The 20,790-nt window shown below is 37.7% G+C and overlaps 1 protein-coding gene across 1 annotated transcript in view; it reads right to left on the bottom strand.

The window, feature by feature from the left end:
- Window positions 1-1,554: 1,554 nt before the first annotated feature.
- The window catches only part of LOC139710076 (protein C-mannosyl-transferase DPY19L3-like), a 51,441-nt gene continuing 32,205 nt past the window's right edge, over window positions 1,555-20,790 (bottom strand). Inside the window, exons 6-16 of the mRNA XM_071622021.1 lie at window positions 19,219-19,353; window positions 17,985-18,116; window positions 17,011-17,115; window positions 12,832-12,905; window positions 12,001-12,159; window positions 7,256-7,568; window positions 6,335-6,391; window positions 5,223-5,305; window positions 4,087-4,219; window positions 2,615-2,773; window positions 1,555-1,780 (exon numbers count right to left, since the gene is read on the bottom strand). Coding sequence (XP_071478122.1) covers window positions 1,610-1,780; window positions 2,615-2,773; window positions 4,087-4,219; window positions 5,223-5,305; window positions 6,335-6,391; window positions 7,256-7,568; window positions 12,001-12,159; window positions 12,832-12,905; window positions 17,011-17,115; window positions 17,985-18,116; window positions 19,219-19,353 — 1,521 coding nt within the window. The 3' untranslated portion in view covers window positions 1,555-1,609. The remainder of the gene's footprint in view (window positions 1,781-2,614; window positions 2,774-4,086; window positions 4,220-5,222; window positions 5,306-6,334; window positions 6,392-7,255; window positions 7,569-12,000; window positions 12,160-12,831; window positions 12,906-17,010; window positions 17,116-17,984; window positions 18,117-19,218; window positions 19,354-20,790) is intronic.

Below are 20,790 nucleotides of genomic sequence, written 5' to 3'. Positions count from 1 at the left end.
GTAATCCTCCTTGAAAGCCAACCAGTACTTTGCATATATCACATGAACAACTTACAGCTCAAACATTGTCAGAAATAACCGTCTAATATTTACATATACAAATACAAAACAACACAAAGCATTTTTCGTGAATGCCCCCAAGTACATACAACTTTGTTCAAAAAATTGAGAATATATCAATATATTGTTTAATACTAACAATACAAAGCTAACACAATAAACCTATTTCAGGAAAAGAAAAAGAAATTCCACCATGGCTCTGGTGGAATCGTGCAAAAATGTGAATTCAATATATATTTTAGAAATTCATGGAAAACAGAAAATTCTGGTAATATATTCCATGTCCTTCACATGCTACCATTTTCCATAATAAACATTTGAAAGTGAATCTGTGAATAATTTCAGCCTCTCATTTCCACAAGGATTAAGCACACAAACCATTGGTTGTAGCAATGCTTGAAGATTTGCTTACCTGCAAGTATACTGATACAACCATGGAACAAACTTGGTAGTTAACCTCAAATAAATGCAACACAGTCACACCCTGATCATTAAAGTTCTCAATAGCACACTTCTAGGTTCTTCTTACAATTCATTCATATCACTTTCAAGCTATTTTTGCAATAACTGTAATCTTTAGGCATAGTACCAACAATACAGAATTGAGTAAGTTCCATCATATCTATGTTTGTGTTTATCTTCTGGTCTCAACAATTCTAATAACCTTGCTAGCCTTTTATAAATGATACACTATGAGACATTTGAATGCTCTTTTTATGTATAAGTAGGTAAACATATTCAACAGCCAAGGATAACCATCATTTTCCTTTATCAAGCAGACATAGAATCACCGATGCCAACCTCGTAAACAGCATTGAAATATTGTGAGGTCTGAAAAGGCATGCTTTTTGGTGGAAAAAAAAAGAAGTATATTCACCTTTCCTGCAATAGACATGTGTATTATTGCAATTTGGAAGAACCAGTATTTTCCAGGAAACCTGGGCCCCGTCTTATAAAGCCTTCAAATCGATCACAAGTCCCCAAATCAATCGCAACTTGCATTGCAGCACACACAAAACTTGTGATTGATTTCTATCACAAGTCTTTATAAGACAGGCCCCTGCAGTATTATTGGCAAAAAAGCAGTAACAAACCAAAAAAGGGTTACAGTTGGTTGGCATCTCTGTAGAATGTTCACATACTTCTAACATTAAAAAGTTGATCGGGATCTGAAAGAGCATTCAAAACCATCTACACACATGAACATTCACTGCTGAAGGGTGGCATCTCTGCTCCCATGGCTAATGCCTTGTGACCCACATCATGGAATATTTCCAAAAGCCGACTGTAACCCGACATGCTGCGATAACATAATATACAGTACAGCTTGCAAGTAGCAATTCCGGGTACTATGGTGACTTCTCAAGAACTGTTTCAGACATAACTTATCAAAGACTAACTGCATTACGAAGTAAACACTCTGGGAAGCTTCACTTCTGCTGTTATTTTGCTCTTTTTTTCTGTACTTGGGTATTTCTACACATTACTGATGTTCTTGATGTCCACAAGGTGTTCTTGGAGACACTACAGTGTAGCTCCTAGCCATGGATCAACTGTCGCCTTCCCTTAAGAGCCGGTATAACCTGAAGGTCCTGTTGTGAAAGACTAGCTTGAACAGTCTGTCGAAGTCCTGGCCACCCTTCTTGATAGCATCACAAAAGCGGGGAGCATTGGTTGGCTTCAGGTTGGGCTCCAGAGCTGGGTTAGCTCCACTGTAAAGCTGTGGGAGCATGAGAAGTTCAGGTGAAGGGGGAGATGACAAAATTTTATACACACTATTATGACAACTTCCATTATATTATGAATTCATCTTGGATGACTTAAAGAGCTACATCACTTGTCAAACCCATGGTGGAGGAAGACAACGTGGAAAACCACACCAAATAAACTACAAGAGAACATTGCAGAAGGGTGCCAAGCCCAAAGCGGGTCCTGTCTACTTAAGGAAAAAGACATATAAGAAAAATAAGGAAAACAAGAAACTCTACTGCACAATTGAGGTGTTGGGCATGGAAATGATGACTGAACCTCACTGCACTGCTTAAAGATAACCCACAAAAATTATCATAATCACATCAATACTACAATACAGGTTAACATATGACGCTGCATGAGAAGAAGAAAGAAGACTGGGAGGTGATTTATCAACTGTGAAGTAAACATTGCAAAAAGTATTACATTTGACAATCTGTATTTATAAAATGATAACAATGAAAATAAACTTTAATCATCAAAGAAATGTAGCTTCATGTCTGCATCTGTCAGTAAGATTTCACAGCAGTCAATGACTTTAATATCCAAGTATGAAAAGTTTTATGAACCTCTGAAAGATTCTTTGCATACTTTTATGACAATTTTCAAGTTTTGCTGCTCGATGGAAAAACCACAATTTTTGTCACTTTTACTGTCATTAAGTCTGATTTGTTAAATCATTCTTTCATTCATTTACTTCCACTTCATGGGCTCTAGTAGTCCACAGAACAAGACAGACACAAGATTTGAGCTGTACCATTGGCATAGATCAAGGGCCTATTTGATGTCTAAATCCTCTTACATGTCCATTCATGATGTCCAGTATGTCCGGCAAGCGGCAGCCAACTTCTGATGACCTGGCGTAACAGATGCTGTCTTCCAGAATGATAAAATCTGTGCCGATTGCCTGGTGGATGTTGTAGACATCTTGTGCACTCCGGCGTGCATAATACTGGTAAAGCTGCAAATGTAACAGATACAACAAAATCAGGAGCTTGATAATAGCAATGATACTGCAGCAAACTTTGTCCTTTTTTAAAGCAAGAATTTTCTCACATCAAAGCCATATGCAAAGCAGTCTTTATAGTAACATATATTAAGATGTGATTCATCAATACTAGCTTGTGACATCTTGTGACTATTGTGATATCTTTTTCTTTTTCAATTCCATGACATCAGTCTTGTATATGTTTAATTATTGATACCACAAAATGAATACCATTCATTGAATACAAGCTGACAGGGTTCTAGGGCAATTACCCCCCAAACGATTACCCCAGACCCTTCCCCCGATCCCGATCCTAACCCTAATCATAATCCTGAACATAATCCTAACCCTAGCCTAAACTCTAACCCTAAACCTAACCCTCACCCTAATCTTTAGTCTAACCTTATTACTAACCAGTATCTAGCTGGGGGGTAATTGTCCTCTGAGGGTAATTGCCCTGATATGGCTGAAAGGCACTCCTATACACTATGCATATCAAAACTCATATTGCTCTACGTTTATGGCACAATCATGTCTTCAAATTCCTTCATTAAAAACACACACACAAACCACACAGAAACTTCAAAAGTTACACTGTGCAAGTGGGGGGGGGGGAACATGAATACATCACATTTTATTCTCCTGCATCTTTGATAAATGTGAACAGTGATATTCAACCACTCCATACAAACTGTCATTGGTTCCTAAGAAATCAATGATCATACAACTGCAGTGGCTGTAAAATCTAATGAGCCTTCTTCACCCATCTCATGCTTGAATGTTCTATGTACTTTCTGCCTAGGATTGTTTTGCCTGCATTCACAGAGGAGCCGTGGAAACAATCGTCTGTGACGATGCCACCGTAATACTCGATAGGGCAATCTTATACTCCATTCCACAGAGATTTTCTCTCATCGGTCACTCATCGGAAGCAAAGCTTATCATTTCCGGCCATTCACCGTAGTGTACTGGATCCCAGTCAGAGGAATCTGACCTGTGTTAGTCAACTATTAGGTCAGTGTCAGATACGTCGGGCAATGATCCATAAAGGCAAGATTGTCCAATGAAGATCACGCGCCACACGTTTGACATTCACCTGATAGTTGACCAACCAATTAGGATTCATCACACTTCCATCCGATACAGTTTAGTGGGTGGCTGGAAGCAACAAACTTTGCTTCCGATGCATGGCCAATGAGAAAAAATCTCTGTGAAATGGGGGTATAACGAAGGTTAGCCAACGCATTATATTCCTCCAAGTTAAGAGTGGAATTCTTGCCCCTCACCTTCACAGTGATGTCTCGGAGGCGCTTGTCCTCGTAGTGAGGATGGTTAGTGAGTCTCCTCCCGGTACATAGCTTGACTCCAGCCAGGAGCTGCATGCTACCGCTGAATACTGCCGTCTTTGGGGTCTGCTGACTGTCAACACAACAATCAATATATCTTAATCAGGGCTCAAGTTTAGCAGTCTTAACGATCTTAAATTTGAAATTAGACTGAAATCAAAACTTGATGTGCCACCAAATTTCCAATAAAGGTTTCTTTTGGTGGTCCTATAGGACAGCTCAATGTTCAAAATGAACTTCTATATTTCCCTCTACAGTTTCTTTTTTTTGGGCCACAAAAATTTCAGATTCAAAGATTTTAGTGACCTGAACAGACTACCAGAAAATAAAGTTAAAGGTCAAGCCCTGTCTTAGTTTAGTACAAACCTTGCCCACTTCTTTTTACAATATCCCACGAATCTGCACTAATAAGACATGTTTACTTGGATGTCAACATTAGCAGACATTTTTAGCCCTGTTGCCCAGAGAAGTTATTTACTGCAACTGTTTCTCTCACTTTTACTAGCTACACCAACATTTTGTTCTTGTATAATTCAGACCATCTTCAAAAGAGTACAACCTTTGGAAAGGAAAGTCTACAAAAATCTAAACCAGATTTAAAAGTGAATTGCTTTTTTTTTTCAGTACTGCACTATCACACCATCATCACATATATAGCCAGACATCTCAATTTTTCTTTTTCTTTCACAGCCCTCATCTCAATTCTGCCATATCTCAATGTATCATTCATTATTACACACAGCAGATAGTTCCCATAATACATTTTGACACAGCAAATATCCTCTACCAACTGAACAGATGTCAAAATAGATCCACAAAAGAAGAGGTGTTAAAGAATAAAAAATATTTTCCTTTTTGAATGATTCTCATAAAAAAAATACTTTACTGCTACACACTGTTCACATCCTTGATAAAACATATCACAGAAATCAGCAGTAAACCCTGAACAGTTTTGATTGCTGCCTGCATGGACCCCTATGACTCAAAATACATTGTAGATGGCAGTAAACAGCTCATGACTTGAGTCTATGAGTTTTTGATGGTCCAAGCAAGAATAACTGAAAGGTTTGCCCAACCTGATCCAGTTCATGAGTTCCACAGTGTCCGGATCATAGAATTCCCTGAGGCTTGTCAGTTCGTATGATATTCCTGGGTAGCACTACAATGCACAGAGATTCAAAAGGAGTGATACAGCCTGAGATTTGTGATCAAAAGCTACAGTACCTGGTAGCATCTTCGAAATCAGTAATGCACATTTTTGTCATGTCAAAAACTGTCCCCATTGTTTAAACATTACAAACAGAGAACAGGCAGAAATTTTATTAAAAAAAAAAAAAAATGAGATGAGACAAACAACACAGCAAATGTTAAAGATATGTAAAAAAAAAAAAAAAAAAAAAAGCATTTTCCTGTCTGCAGGATTTCAGGTGCTAAAGAAGAGCAAAGAAACACTTCTACTTCATAAATGGCTCTGAAATTAAAACATGAAATATATCTTCATATGCAAACCATCAGACACTGACTTCTAGTGACACAGCTAGGCACTGAAAAAACATATGCCACTTTAAATTAAAAAAACACTGGCAAGATTTTCTTTTTTCAATTTGTAACAATGTGCTTCAAAGCATCACAATGAAACAATGACAAGAGCTTCCTTGCTTTTAGAATGCAATTCACACCATTTTCATAGTGACTTTAATCAATAAAGTAGAATCAGACACACACATGTACAAGATGCAAAAAGTAATCACCCTCAGGTTATTATGCAGGAATAATTTTGTGCATGGGATACAATTTTATTCTTTGATTCCATATCAACATGGAATGTGTATAAAAGACTTGAGTGTGATCAACGAAAAAAAACAATAGGGAATAACATGATCTTTCATCAGATCTGGATGTGTGGTTTCCTACTCACAGCATCGTTACATGAAAACCAGGGAAACTTCAATATTTCATGGCTTTCTTCTTTCAGGTCTAATTTCATTGATACCATCTCTGCTGTATTTGTTTTGATTTTGCCAATCAAAGGCAGCTAAAACACAGAGTGAATTGCACTTTTCATTGCAATTTCACTCTACAGTCTCAACTTAATCTGCATATCTTTCTCATCTAATGATTAAAAAAACAAAAGAAAAACAGACAATCAACTCCATACAAGACATATGGTAATGGTGTCCACACTTACCCTGTATAATGAGATAGCAATCAGGGCTATTGCCACACCATGACGAACACATTGCACCTAGTGGTCCAAAATACAATTGTAGTACAAATGAATAGGGGTAAAAAACATCAGTATTGTAATATGCTGGCATACTCTCCTATCCATCTATACTGCATTATGTAGGAAATCAATTTGAATTTAATCACAAGGTGTGTTGTAACCTTGACCAACACATTTCCTAGCATGAAAGCCAGCAAAGAGCATTACAAATCATTCACTATAACATTATGTTTTAGTTACTGATATATAAATTATTAACCCGTTCCTTACGGGATACCACGTTACAGTGGGGTCAACTCATATACAGGAACCTGGTATACAAGGTTCTCAAAATTTAGACAAAAATGTCTCCATTTGGGGCCTTAATTCACAGTTAATTTGTGTTACACTGACTAGAAAGATGACTTTGATAAAAAGATTAGAGCTGATTCTATCAATATCCATTCTTCTGTATCAAAACGATGTGATTTCTGTCTAATTGACCTTTTTCTAATGTAGTAGTGGGCTTGTTTTACTACGAAATTAGTATTCTGAAGATTATGTAGCCATCAAGGCTGAGCTCGCTAGATTTTGACTTTTGCTGACCCCATTTAGGTTTCCTTATAGTGTATAACAAATGAGTTCACAAGCACCTGAGCTCTAGTCATAGCTCACGCCAAATCGATATTTCGCATTGTTCAATTGCACAATGTCATGCATTTGATCATGTAAAGGGGAACGTGTATAGCTATGACTGCTTTTGCGCAGGCAGATTACCAGCCTGTCCATTCTTGTCAATGGGCAAAAAGAATCTTGTTTGGGGGCATTGGAAGTTCTCTGGGGAACTGCGGAAGGAACACTTTAAGAACAGGGTAAGAAACCACATGATTATGGAAAACTCACAGTTGTATCTGACTTGCATCCAAGCTTGCCAAGCAGCCACCGCCATAGCGATCCATTCCCGACGCCGAACGCTGCCAGGACGCACATCTGCGGGGTCCAGACAAACTTCATGCGCAGGACGAGGAAGGCCATGAGACCAAAGGGGATGGTTTGCAAGGTGTGGAAGGCAAGATCCGGCCTCCGTATGATACCCACCAAGGATGGGGGCGGGGCTGGGACAGACATGGGTGCTGCAGGGGAGGAGAATTTTGGGGCACCAGAAGAGGACGGAGCATGGGTGTCATCATCCTTCTTCCTTCTCGATAGCTCCAACCTTTCACTAAAAAGAAACAAAAATGAATCAACTGACATCATGAAGAGTGTGACCACAAAACAGGTTAGGCATCATTTCTAAACATCTTTAGCAATTCCATCATCTGAACAGAGCAAAATTGAGCCTTTCTATGATAATTCATTTATTAGATAACAAGGAATGTGCTTTCAGTTACGATGACAAATATTCCATGTAATCTTATTATTTTCACTGTTTTTGAGCCACTTTAATTGCACATATCTCAAATTGACACAAATGGAAATATCTATGCTTGCTTAGCAATCAAACTCTTCATATGTTTTTTACGTGATATGCAAGTCATTCTAAAGCACACAAGATCATCATAAGCCTGACCTACTGGGTATCCATGTGAAGAAAACACACAGCTGATACACACACACCAAAAAAAGGCTTTACATTGAATGTGAAATCATTCATTGAGAGGGGCAAAAGACAGGTAATAGACGAAACAGGATTACTTAAGTTATACCCACAGCACTTGATATCTAGGCAGAGCACAGTGGCAGCTGTGTGGTATGTATAATAGTCTTATACGCGTTGCAACATCAATACACTATTATGTAAATCAAGCTTCCATTTTGATACTAATATACATGTAAATGAAGAATTGTCGCACGTAGGCTCAGGATGGAAATTAGAGCATGCCTCAACTCGTAATCTCACCAAAGAGATTCAATTGAGGCTGTAATTACAGCTGTGACCACACTGGCATTACATAGACAATGTATGATTCACAAGGCCCTCATTTCTTTGATGCTGGCCAACCATGGAAAAAAGCCAACCAAATCATAAAATTCATTAAATATTTTACATCTGACGGCCAAGAAAACTTTATACCACAATGTCATTGACCATGAATTCTTATGTTGATGATTGACACAACCCTACTCTCTTTTATTTTTCTCTTTTGCGCAACAGGCACTTTCAATGTTGAGGAGATTTGATGGAATATCGATTTCAAACTCAATCTGTTTTTCATGTAGCGGTAATGCATGAACTATGGGGACATGATGGGCCTCATAGTGAGAGAGATGAGAGAGAGGGAGAGAGAGAGGGAGGGAGGGAGATCAGTTTTGTTGTTCATCTTGTGATATTGTCATTGTACATAATGTGGATCACACACAAGATCATACTTAACTTTCCTGTATTATCCTGGTAATTCACATAGGTGCACACACATGCAGACATTTCCCTCCCCTCTTCTCCATCTCTAATACTCTGTTTCTCTCTCTCTCTTTCTCTATCCTTTCATTAACCAGATTCCCCTCTTGTTCTATATCTCTCCCATTTTCTTTTCATGACAATCTCCCTCTCTTTCTTTATATCTCTCCTGGTCTCTTCATCCCAATATATCAATTATGAATTTCTTTCTCCTGAACCATATCTTGAATTATTAATGTCTGTCCTTGTTTGTCTGTTGACTATCCATTTACTTACCATTTTCCTATCTTCAATTCATCTTTCTAAGCATATTCCCCTATCTTCTAAATGATATTCTATTCTTCTGTATTTCATCACTACCTCCAGGCTCCTTTCCTCCAAGAGTCTTTGTATAAATGTTTCCTCTTTGCCAATATGTCACTTGCTCTATCTCTTCATTTACCATCTCAAATTTTCTCTCCATCGCTTCTGTTTTCTTTTCATCTCTGTTGGCCCTCTCTTTCTCAATACCTCCTACATGCAGTCTCTTTGGCTTTACTGCATCTTTTTCTAAGTCTCTTGTACTATCTCTCAATATACCTATCCCTCTCTCCTTCTCTCAATCTTCTCCTGCTACCATCCCAGCTCTCGTTTTATCTCATCTGCCATCTCTCTACCCCTAACTCCCTACATCTTATTGCTTCCTGTCCTCCTACTTCCGATCCATTGCTTAATTTCATGCATATTTCAAACTGAGTCTGGTAAAGAGTGCACCATCAGAATGTTTTTAGTGAGGGTAGGGTGGTTTACTCACATGACTCATCCCCCTGTAAAATATTGTATGACATGTGACCACAAGCACCAAGACGTACATTTGGGCCACCTCCTTCTAATCAAAACCAATAAGGACTGACAGAGCTTTGCAAAAGTCTGCCACTATCGGCAGAGTGTGTTTAACTCTTTAAACGTCAGTACGACATTGTGCCACCTGTTCAGCTGCACAAAAAGTTTTGTATCTTTGGTTCAAAGATGTGTAGATGGTCTGATGATAGACAGTGGTATGACGAAATGACAAATTCAAGGTGGGATAATCCCTGCAACCTACACAAGCTTGGATACACGTAGGATACAATTTATCATAAAAAAGAAATGCTATTCTCTATTCACGCAAGGCATTCTTATATCATCCATATGTTTCAAGAAGGTGGTGGGTTCTAAACAAGGCAAGGCAGGAATTAGAAATATGCGTATGATATATTTGGAACTTTGTTCAAATTGCATTTTTTTGATATGCACATAACTCTATCAATTTGAAAGATAAGTCAATGATTCATCACTACTGCATTATACAAATGCACCAGAAATTCTTTGATGTTTATGAACTCACAGGTACCAAGAGTCATGATGTAACTATTAATTGATGCCTAAACTTTTCAAATAGCTCATACTTTATCTCTGATGTATATATAAATGCATTGCAATAAAGACACTTTGTTGCTTTAAAAACAAAAAACAAATCAACTGAATCAGATGTAAATACAGCCACATACATACAATAAGTATCACAAAATAACCTTGCACTGAACTGCATCGCAACTGTGGCTGTATGTAATCCAGGAATCAAATGGGCATCAATCAAGAATGCATTTAAGCAATGAAAATATATAATGAAAGAGTGAGCTCATGGACCACTGTGCGGGTCTTAATCTGAGTCAGCGACAATTTCTGATGACTTCATAACAGAAGACAGTAAGTAGCCATTATAGATCTGTCTGGTAGCCTACAGATCTCATGAAGAATTCATGGATGAATAAATACCAGTGGTGTGCATGGGTCAAAGGAATATAATTTATTGAACTCCACTGACATCATACATAATAATTTCCTCCTCCATCCACGCTTGAATCCAATTAGTGAGGTTGGCATAGGCTGGAGCCATACAAATCTTTCCACGTTTCATTTTCCCAACCCCGAACCGGCAATTTCCAATCACAAGTGTTCAGCATCTTTAATATTAGTACTATTTTTTTCTTCACAGTATCTTTGGATGCAAATGGACATTAGTCAGAGGGATCACCCACAATCCCTTTAACACCATCCTCAATGAATTATATTCAGCGTGTGCATCTTGCCGAGTGGTGCCGTGCTGCACACTCTCAGTGTCCATAACTGAATCACGTTATCGATAGAAGCTATCACATGACACCAATTTACATTTGGACTGCTGATGATCCTTCCTCCCTAGGCTCTTGTGTAATAAACCTCTTCTCTCTTTCCCATCCCTCTCTCCCTCCCTCTCTCTTTCTTTCTTTCTCTCTCTCTTTAACTTGCTCACTCTCCATCTATCTCTTCCTATCTCCCTCTCTCATTTTCATTTTGGTTTTGTTTTTTCTAATTTCCTCTCTTGTTCTTTTAATTTCCTCTTACTCACAGCCTGGAAGGTGCTTGGTGCATCTCCAATTTTATAATCTGCTATATTCACTCTGTTGAAATCCCTTAACTAAATTTCTGCTGCCTCTGTGTAATATCATGATACCACTCTCTTACTCATGATCCAATGACCACTTTCTGCATCTACTAATAAAACTTATTTCTTCTGCTCACCAAGCTTGACAATTCTTCACTTGTCAAGCACATGATGACTCACACATATCTCATCTTCCCATTTTAGTTTTAACAGTCTGCTCCTTCTTTCCATTTCTTCTATCTCCATCAGCTGGTGTATATTTCCCTCTTTCCAACAGTCATCAGTACTTGACTCACAATGTGTATGGTCAATCTCCCAATGAAAGAACACACTCAACAGTGTCATTCACTCAGACAAAATAGTGGGATGTCGATCATGATCCAATACTGAGATTTCTTGCGGCCACTAAGGTGGACAGAAATATTCTGGCACTTGTTGATTGCGATAATTTGTCGACCAAACTGCCCAAGCCCGAAATCTACCGAAATGGTGACCCTTGCCCTTGTGTTTGTGCGCTGTAGTGATGTGTGCTTTGAATGACCAGAAAACAAAATATCAGGATTCTTTGCTCCAGCATTCAGGCACTTGCCATGATGTAAAATTATCACACTATTTCACAAATAATTGCAATTTAATTGCAAGATTTCTTGGGATTGAGATGGCGATGCTGATCGCCCTATTTAGTGGGGTTTTCATAACTATATTGGCAAAATTTTGTATGGTGCCAATTCCCATCAGTGTGAATGCAGCTAAAAGTATTACAAAGAGTATGATACTGACAGTTATTCACACCATGATACTGACCTCCAGTTCTGGAACACGGCTACGATGAGGATGGAGAGGAGGCCAAAGACGACAGCGATGTAGAGCGGGAAGAGGAGCGAAGAGGTAAGTCTCCACAGGGCCTCCATGGGCAGGAAGGAGAAGGCACCGTGGCACTTATAGAGGAGGACGTCAAAGTCCCTGGGGAGTCAATCAGACCGGTGGAGGGGGGAGGATGGGGTAATTAGTGGTCTTGATAGGTACAGTGGCTCATATGAAAACCAGTACAAACTAGATTCTGATTTCTCAAATTCCAAGCATCACTACCTCTGTTAAACCTCAAGTACAGAAATATGACTACTCCAAAAATCTAATACAGAAGAATATCTACTTTTTATTACAAATGCTGCAATAGACATTAAAACAGAAAATGCTTTAAAGTGGCTACACAATGACACTCATACTTATCACATATCTTATTGAAACTTAAAACATAACATATAAATGCAAGCTTTTGCTCATCAAATGTGATGAAGTGCACTGCAATACAATCACTATCACACCGGCATTAATTAGGCAGGAAAAAGCTGCAGAAAGCTGCTTATCCAATAAAGGCCATCCAGTGAGTTAAAATGAACTTAAGAGGGGCCTATGCTCAGGCCCCTATTGACTGAAATATTGATTAGAGCACAGTTCCACGCAAAGTAGATGGCTCAAGCCACTAGCTACAATTTAAATGCTAAACATGAGGAAAATTGTCTGGCCTTCTCAAATAAGCCTTCATTAAATCATGTTTTAATATGAGCAAGTGTGAATTATGTATCTCTGCACTTGCTGTAGAATAAAGAAGAAAGCGGGGGAGCATGTTCTCACCTTGCACTTGTCAGTCCAAATTTGGCAGTGAGGAATTTGAAAATGTGTTGATCAGCATCAACTCGCAGCAAGAACTAAAGGCAGTAATGTACAGGACAAAAAAAAAAGAAAAAAAAAGATGGGTTTAGATATTACTGTATGTTGTTGTTTCTTCATCATCTGGTAGCTCTTTATTTCAGTAAAATTGGCTCCCTCTTTGGTATGATACTTATAACCTTCATCGATGCTGATAATATGCCACAAAATTTCTGTATCAAGACATTACAATGATGGTGTCGTCAGAATCTAGTAGTTATTTCCATTTTGCCACAAAAAAAAGAAGAGAAAATAAAGAAAAGAAACTCAGGAGCTACAGCTCTTTCCTTCTTCTAGCCAAAAATGAAAAGAATAAATTGCCATTCACATAAGGCACCACTGTTCAACATTCCACCTTGTGTTCATTAAGACAACCAGTAAGTAAACTGCATCCATTCCAAGAACATCTGACAGTTGTGTGTACAATGAAACAAATTTTTAAATGTGTATTCAGTCTCTTCTAAGTCAAACTAAAAAAAATAAAAAATAAAAAAAAAATATATATATATAATATAATACATATAAGATATATATATAATGTAAAAAAAAATCCAAGTGTTTACAGGGGGATCCTATCACATAGTCTGTGCAAAATGTCAAAACATAGCATCTTGTGTTATGTTAAGTTTCTCATCTTGAAAGGTTTGCAAGCATCTCTGGCAGTCCTGCTCTTTGACTCTCATCACTCATCTCTGTAACAAGCAGCAAGTTTCCCACATATTCACGGTACACAGTGTGCCACTGTAAAACATGTCACATTACGTGACAGAGGACACATTTGACCTGTTTACGTCTACTGCCAATCATGTAAGACTGCATGAAGTAAATACCTTACATTTCAGAGCACCTTAAAACCACTTCCCATGTCGAGGGAGCCCAAAGGGACCACAGTGTGGGTAAACTAAATTTGTTTCCGGTGTCAGTAATCTAAATCATCTTGTTTCCACCTCCCTCTTCATCTTTTTTCCCATCAGCATTTTGTTTTCTTGCCAACAACTGAAGTTTTGGTGTGTTTTATTTTTCTTCTTTCTCTCCTCTCTACTTTTTAAAGATAGTTATCTCTTTCTTTTTTTGTTTCAAAGCCATGCCAAGTTGTACCAAATTTTCTTGAAAGATGACATATGATTTGAACATTTGTAACATTTTAGATAGAACCATGGATTTATCAGTGACAAATGCTAGCACATGATTTCTAAGATTTAAATATCATAGTCATCTGAAAGAAAAAAGCAAAACACTTTAATCACCTCAAGACAAATACATTACATTTTAATCTCAATGTGACACTTGAATACTTTACGTACAGAATGTTCAGCCATCTCACGTCTTAACCTACTTTTATCAACCTATCAAGGGTCCTAAATTGTTAAGACACACCCCCTCCAACAAACACACATTTTGTGAGAACTGCTGCACTGAATAACATAGGTTTTCTCTGTATCTCAAATACTGTGTCTCCCTTTGCATTCTTCTTTCATCCATCTTTGACAGTTATGTATTGAAGACAAAAGTATTAAACTGATACTGGTAATTGATTGTAGTAAAACATAGTTCTGACAACTAAGGGGAAAATTGTGGGTACATCTTTAACACACAATTACCAAAAGAGTGATATTGACATTATATACAAAAGACAGCACTAATACTAGTTACACAAGGATACATTTTTACAAGACTCAACAAAAATCATAGTTTACGAAACAAACACAAAATCACACTTTCACCGAAACAAACACAAAATCCTACTTTCACTGAAACAAACACAAATAGGTCTATACCAATTTGAGCTTCAAGTACACAGGGGCTTATATACCTCTCCCACCCACTCACTCTCTCTCTCTCCTTAGTTCTCACTGGCCTGACAGTCCCTGAGGCAATAGATCATACTATTTTCTTTTCTTTTTTTCTCTGGTGCTGACATCTTGGCACTTCAAAACTATTGGGGCCTACCAGATCACACAAGCCTGGAGTCCTGAGAGGGAGACCTACATCCTTGAACCCAGCCAAATTCTGATCGATGATACCCTTGCTAACTTCTGGCCTGCAATAACTTTCCAATTCCACCCAGTAAATCTACTCAATTTTGGTGATAATGCAAATCCACCTGCTGTATGTAGGTCAGCATGGATGTGCAGATAAAATATAGACCTGCACATTGCTGGAACTTGATGTGTGACACAAAGTGGAGGTTTTCAGACTGAGAAAGAACTAGTTTGCAAGCTAGCACACTTCTATAAAACATTCAAAGTAGTGTTCAGATACTGACATTGGTCTCTGACCGACTGCTAACCACAAACAGAGTTCATGGCAGCAGTATTTAAATATCTGTGACTTGTTAATCATAAATGCAACTCATAATATGTGTTCCTGCAAGAGTATGTAGGTATCTGGTGGACATGATTACAAGGTCAAGCTAAAGTGTACCATCCCTATAAAGAAGTTTCATACACAGATGTCAAAGGGCATAATACAAATGTGCAACGAGAAACGGGCAAAAGCTTGATTCGGAAGCAATTGCAGACCATGACTTGAGAAATGTGATTGAGTGAAAGGCATTTCAAGACTGCTCCGAAACCTGCAAAAATGATTTGGCAGACTTTAAAACAATTTTCTAAACAAAGTTATTTAAAAATTTCCTTCAAGAGTCTAAAACCCTTCTCTCTTGAAAACAGATCACAGGTGCGGCTTGGCCAATTTCTACTTTACATAATTCCCTTTATCACATGGATGCACTTAATGTGTCTTGGAATATTATGCATCATAAATCACATTCTCAAGTTGTTGTGTTTTTTCCTCAACCTACACCAAAATACATCACAAGGTAAGTAAAAAAAAATGCATTCTTTGACAAATCATGCAAATCAGACTTTGATTCTGTTCTCTCTCTACTTGTAATGAAAAAAACCCAAACATTTGAGATTGAAAATGGAAACATAACTTCCTATCATAAACTTTCCTCTGCAATTTGTCACTCAGCTGTTTCAAGGTCTAAAATATTTGTGGAAAAGGAACTTGAACAAATGATCAAGACAAATGTGTTGCTTTCACAAAAAGAATTTGTTTTCTTCTGTGATTTTGATCATTTTTGTTTTGTTTTTTAGTAAAGCAGGTCAAAGTCCACAGCTTGATTTGCTTTATGATTGAAATAAGTACCCAAAAATTAAATGATACCAATAATACAAGAAATATATAGGCCTATAAACAAATACAATCACATGCATAACATTGTAAGCAATAGCAGGCAAAAAATAATAGGGGAAAATGCAAAGTTCTGTTTAAATGTCAGCAAATTAGATTATTCATCACCCCAAAGGCAATTGCAAATTAGCTATCATAGTTGACTGAAAGTGACATCACTCAAAAGTGTTCCTCTTTCTTTTCTTTTCTTATTTTTCACTGTGCACTCTCATTCTCCACAACACTCTTCCTTTGGGCAATTTTTTTTTTTTTTCTCATGTGAATTATTTAACACACAGCTCCTAGTACAGCCATCTACACAATGAATACTAATGCTGGCAATCAGTTTCCTTTCTCATATGGTTGCTGTCAAAATTTTACTAACCTCCTGTCGGTGCCCATATGACATCCAAAGTCAGAGAACAGCCCCTGACATAATTTCAGTTTCAAGTCCATCCCCCTGGAGGACACTCCGCCAATAAAGTCCTTAAATGCCACACAAGATATATTGATGCCTGGAGCACACAGCTAGCTCACATTTCACTCTCTCTGACATTGGAGTCCAGCTGACCTGTCGACCACCAAGTGGTCATTTTGTGGAATGTCATGTCATATTGTGAAATACAAGATCACCTAGTTAGACCCGAGGACCAAGTCGAAGAGGGCAACGAACTTGTACTAGACATTCCATCTGTGCCGACAACTTTGTCAAAGTTGAAGTTTCACAATATTTTTAACTTTAATTTCAAACAGCAACAAATGACAAAAATACATTTTGCCTGTGGAAAGTCACACCCACACTAGCTCTAGCAAAGTGATATTCCCTCAATGGTAAAACAGATTTCACAAATATGGCAAGGTCTGTACAGTAACAATGCATATTAGATAGAACAATAAATAGGAGAAATAAGGCATTGAGTGTTTTACCTTTGTGCCAAAGTTGATGGAGAACGTTCCTACAGCAGTGTAGGCTACTCTTCCCATCAGTAAGACAGCATAACCAAACAAGCTGGTTGGAACAGGTCGGCAAACCTTCAACAGATGAGAAACACACAAGAGATTAAAGACCCATGAAATGAAAAGTTTGAATTTGAGTACCAGACAGTGATTCAAATGTATCCTTAATTGTTTTCAGCCCCGGCAGACAGTATTCAAATTTTAGAAAATGCAAACTTTTTATTGTTATACTGCTGATTCAAGCCATCTTCATCAACAAATCATAGCTCCTTGTAAGAAATGGTCAGACCTGGTATTCAAAAGAAACATGACCTATTCATGCCACATTGTATCTAGATGAAAAAGGTTTGAGATTTGTTGGGGATTTATTGTTTGTTTGCTTGTTGGTTTGTTTTTTCATCAGGCTGGTTACAAAAACCTCCTGATGCATCCACAGAGAATTTATGTAACCTCCCTCATAGAGCATTTTAAACCCTGATGTTAGAACATATAGATACCTATACATGTGCTAAATCCTGACAACAAATTTGTCTTCTGTACATTATGGGTTTACAAAGAGTCATAGAACTTTAAGAGTGTCACATACACTTGACTTGAGTATTCTGTGGTTGCCATTTTTGCTACTAGCTGTGCACACAGCTTCAGTGTCTGGGCACCTCCCTGGCACAGTGCACACCACTACTGCAAGCTCTTATCTTTTAATATCAACTTCTCTCTGTTGTCTTTGCTCACATGAAAATGTTTTCCAAGTGGGGGAACATCCTAAAAAATGTTCTGCCATGGAAAACATTACAAATGGTCCACTATAACATCATATGGTTTTTCACAGTCACTGATTGGTATTCCACTAAACCCATATGATATAAATCTAACTGTATTGTAGAATAGAAATGAGGAAGAAGAAAGATGGGAAGGAAAGTGATTTCAGGATGCCTCGAGCTCACCTGTAATCTGAAGTCCAAGAGTACTGCCATGCCGAAGGCAAAGGCTAGCGATCCAAGCAGCATCTTGTTGAAGAACTGGAGGAGACACACCCCAAGGATGGCGGACAGGTGGCAATAGAGGAGATTGGTCACCTGACAGGAAACAGGATAACAGTCACTCAAAGGGTTAATAGGAGAGGGTTCCACTGGCACACTTCAAGAAAGTAGCCACAAACCGGAACAGCAGTCATGGGTTACAATTGTCTTTTTTTTTAACTTTCATGCACTCTATGTAATTTATTGATGATATTCAATCATCAATTAAATCATCCTATGCTGCCATTACACATAACAAGTCACAAGGACAGAAGAAGAGAACTGAGAAATTTGCTGTTCATCAATATAGTGCAAGGGGAACTGATTAACAAATTGCCCTATGTCACTGTAAATAAGCACCAAATTAATCGATGTTTAGTAGTAGCCATGATACAAAATCATGGGTGTACATACACAGGATTCAAACCTATGCCCTACAATCGCTAGCCTTTGGCTTCAGCACGGCATGATTTTCCAAACATGGCTACCATTAAACACTGATTACTTTGGTGCTTTATTTTGATATACTATACATTGATGTAGGGCAAATTGTCAATCAGCCACAATAAAAACACAACTCGATGCAAGAATTTCATTAGAATTTGATTAGAATAATGCAAGTGAATTGTGTAAACTGTGACAGCTTCTATTGATCAGTTGTGGATGAAGCTGTTTAGTCTCCATATTTTTCTCTATGGCACTGCTGTGCTTTAAAACAATTATACGTGAATTAAAGTGTTCAAACTGCCATAGAATAATACATTTATTAATTTACAAACAAGGTATCAATGATTTTTTAATGAATATGACACGGCAGTTAGAGAGAAGTAATGTAGTGTTTGAGTGTCTATACATACCATTACATATAGAGTTCCTAACAATAAAATACACACATGCATACATGTACATACGTACATACATACAATGTACAAACAAACATACATGCATACAGCTGTATAAAAATCCATACATAACTACAGTGTATCCATAAAATGACTTTTGTTGCTCTACTGTGATGATTGAACAAACTGGAAACAAACAAAAGTCATCTATGCATTGAGTACATGCCAAACAAACAAACAAACAAACAAACATGGTATCACTGTTCTATCACAAACAAGTACAATGTATAGTCTGACTTTGAGAGATGACATCCTACCTTTTTCTTTGGTATGAGTCCTGCGATGTTGCCTGCATAGAGAGCCATGGCTTGAAGGAGGAGCACAAACTGAGAAAACTGCCAGGTCAGTACAAAGAGGAATGTAAACACAGCAGCGAACCCCAGACTCACCATCTACATCAACCATGGACGAAAGATTTAAAGTGAAAAGAAAGGTTATGAACCAGCATGCAGAAGAAAATTACAATGTATATATTTATTTGCGTGTGTCTGTGGACTTTTTTTTTCCATTGTCTTCATTCAAGGCACTTGATAATAATTAAGGTATTTATATCGATTATTACATGCACACATTCATAATGATGTATGCTGCGTAATTGTATGAAGGACTGGTAGGTGCAATCGAAGGTGTCATTTGAAACTTCACCCAATGCAGCGCAGTAAAAAGCATTTAGGAATGACTATTCCAATATTGTTCTAGTTGCTCTAGCATTGCAAGTTAAGGTGTCCCTTCTTTTTCTTTTTCTTTTTCTTTTTCTTTGTCTTTTTTCCACTGATCATACCTAATAGTTTATATTTGTCTGTGAAGACTGTATAGTGTTTTTCTTCCTTAATAAAACACAGAAATAAAAGTTAAGGTGCAATTTGATGGGAAATGGCTCATATCACACAATTCATATCAAAGTACAGGGCCTGATATACAATGCCTGCTGGCCAAGACCTACAAAAAATACCTTTGGGGAGTCACCTATTTACAAAAGCAATGCTTCGGTAACTTGAGTAGGAAATCAGCATTCTGTGCCTGCACTTTGAACAAACCAATTGGATAATCCACTTATATATCAGTTTTGAGATCTCTGCACACGGACAACAGACACATTGTGCTTAAATGGGGTAAGTTTCCCAAAAGTACCTTGACATTCATTTTGAATTTGAACGCTCGCACTCAACAGCTCCAAACAAGTTCTAAGTGTAGGCGGGCATGAATGGGGTGTGTCTGGAACGACCTCTTTGCCAAGTGTTTCTCTTGTTCACCTAAATGTTACATATCACGCCGTGTTTACGCTGCCACAGGAGGTGATATATATACCTTTTTTTTTTCAGGCATTTCTAAAGCTTAACATGTCTTATCTGTACGTACAAAGGAGTGCCATAACTACATGATTTTTTTTTTTCACTCACAAAGTGAAGAATGAATGCATATTTGCTAGAATTAAACTTGATATCTGCTCCTGTTTAGTCTGTATTTGCTTTTGTCTATTTTCATTTCGGCAAAAAAAAAAGCTAACATAATGTACAATTGTACTGCTACATGAGGTCTTCATGTTACACACGCATTGCAAAATGCAAATATAATACAGGGAGTGCCTTGGAGCAAAAAGGATGTAATGTATTGCACATGTATGTGTGAGGGGGGATGTGGGTGTGTAAATGAGTGCTCACTGTTTGTGCTTCTTGTTTATTGCTTGAATTGTGCCCCATACCATCCCATCTCTTTTTACAATATAAGACACAAAGAAAGATATTATATAGAAAGATGGATAGACAGACTGATATCATAGATACAATGTATGTATGTTAGATATTTACGTAGATAGATGGATAAATACA

Source organism: Diadema antillarum, unplaced genomic scaffold, assembly GCF_040938485.1.
Source record: "Diadema antillarum isolate AM-2024a unplaced genomic scaffold, OU_Dant_1.0 seq00001497_RagTag, whole genome shotgun sequence".
Lineage (NCBI taxonomy): Eukaryota > Metazoa > Echinodermata > Echinoidea > Diadematoida > Diadematidae > Diadema > Diadema antillarum.
The sequence above is the reverse complement of the archived record's forward strand: the minus strand, read 5'-3'. Positions and strand labels throughout refer to the sequence as shown.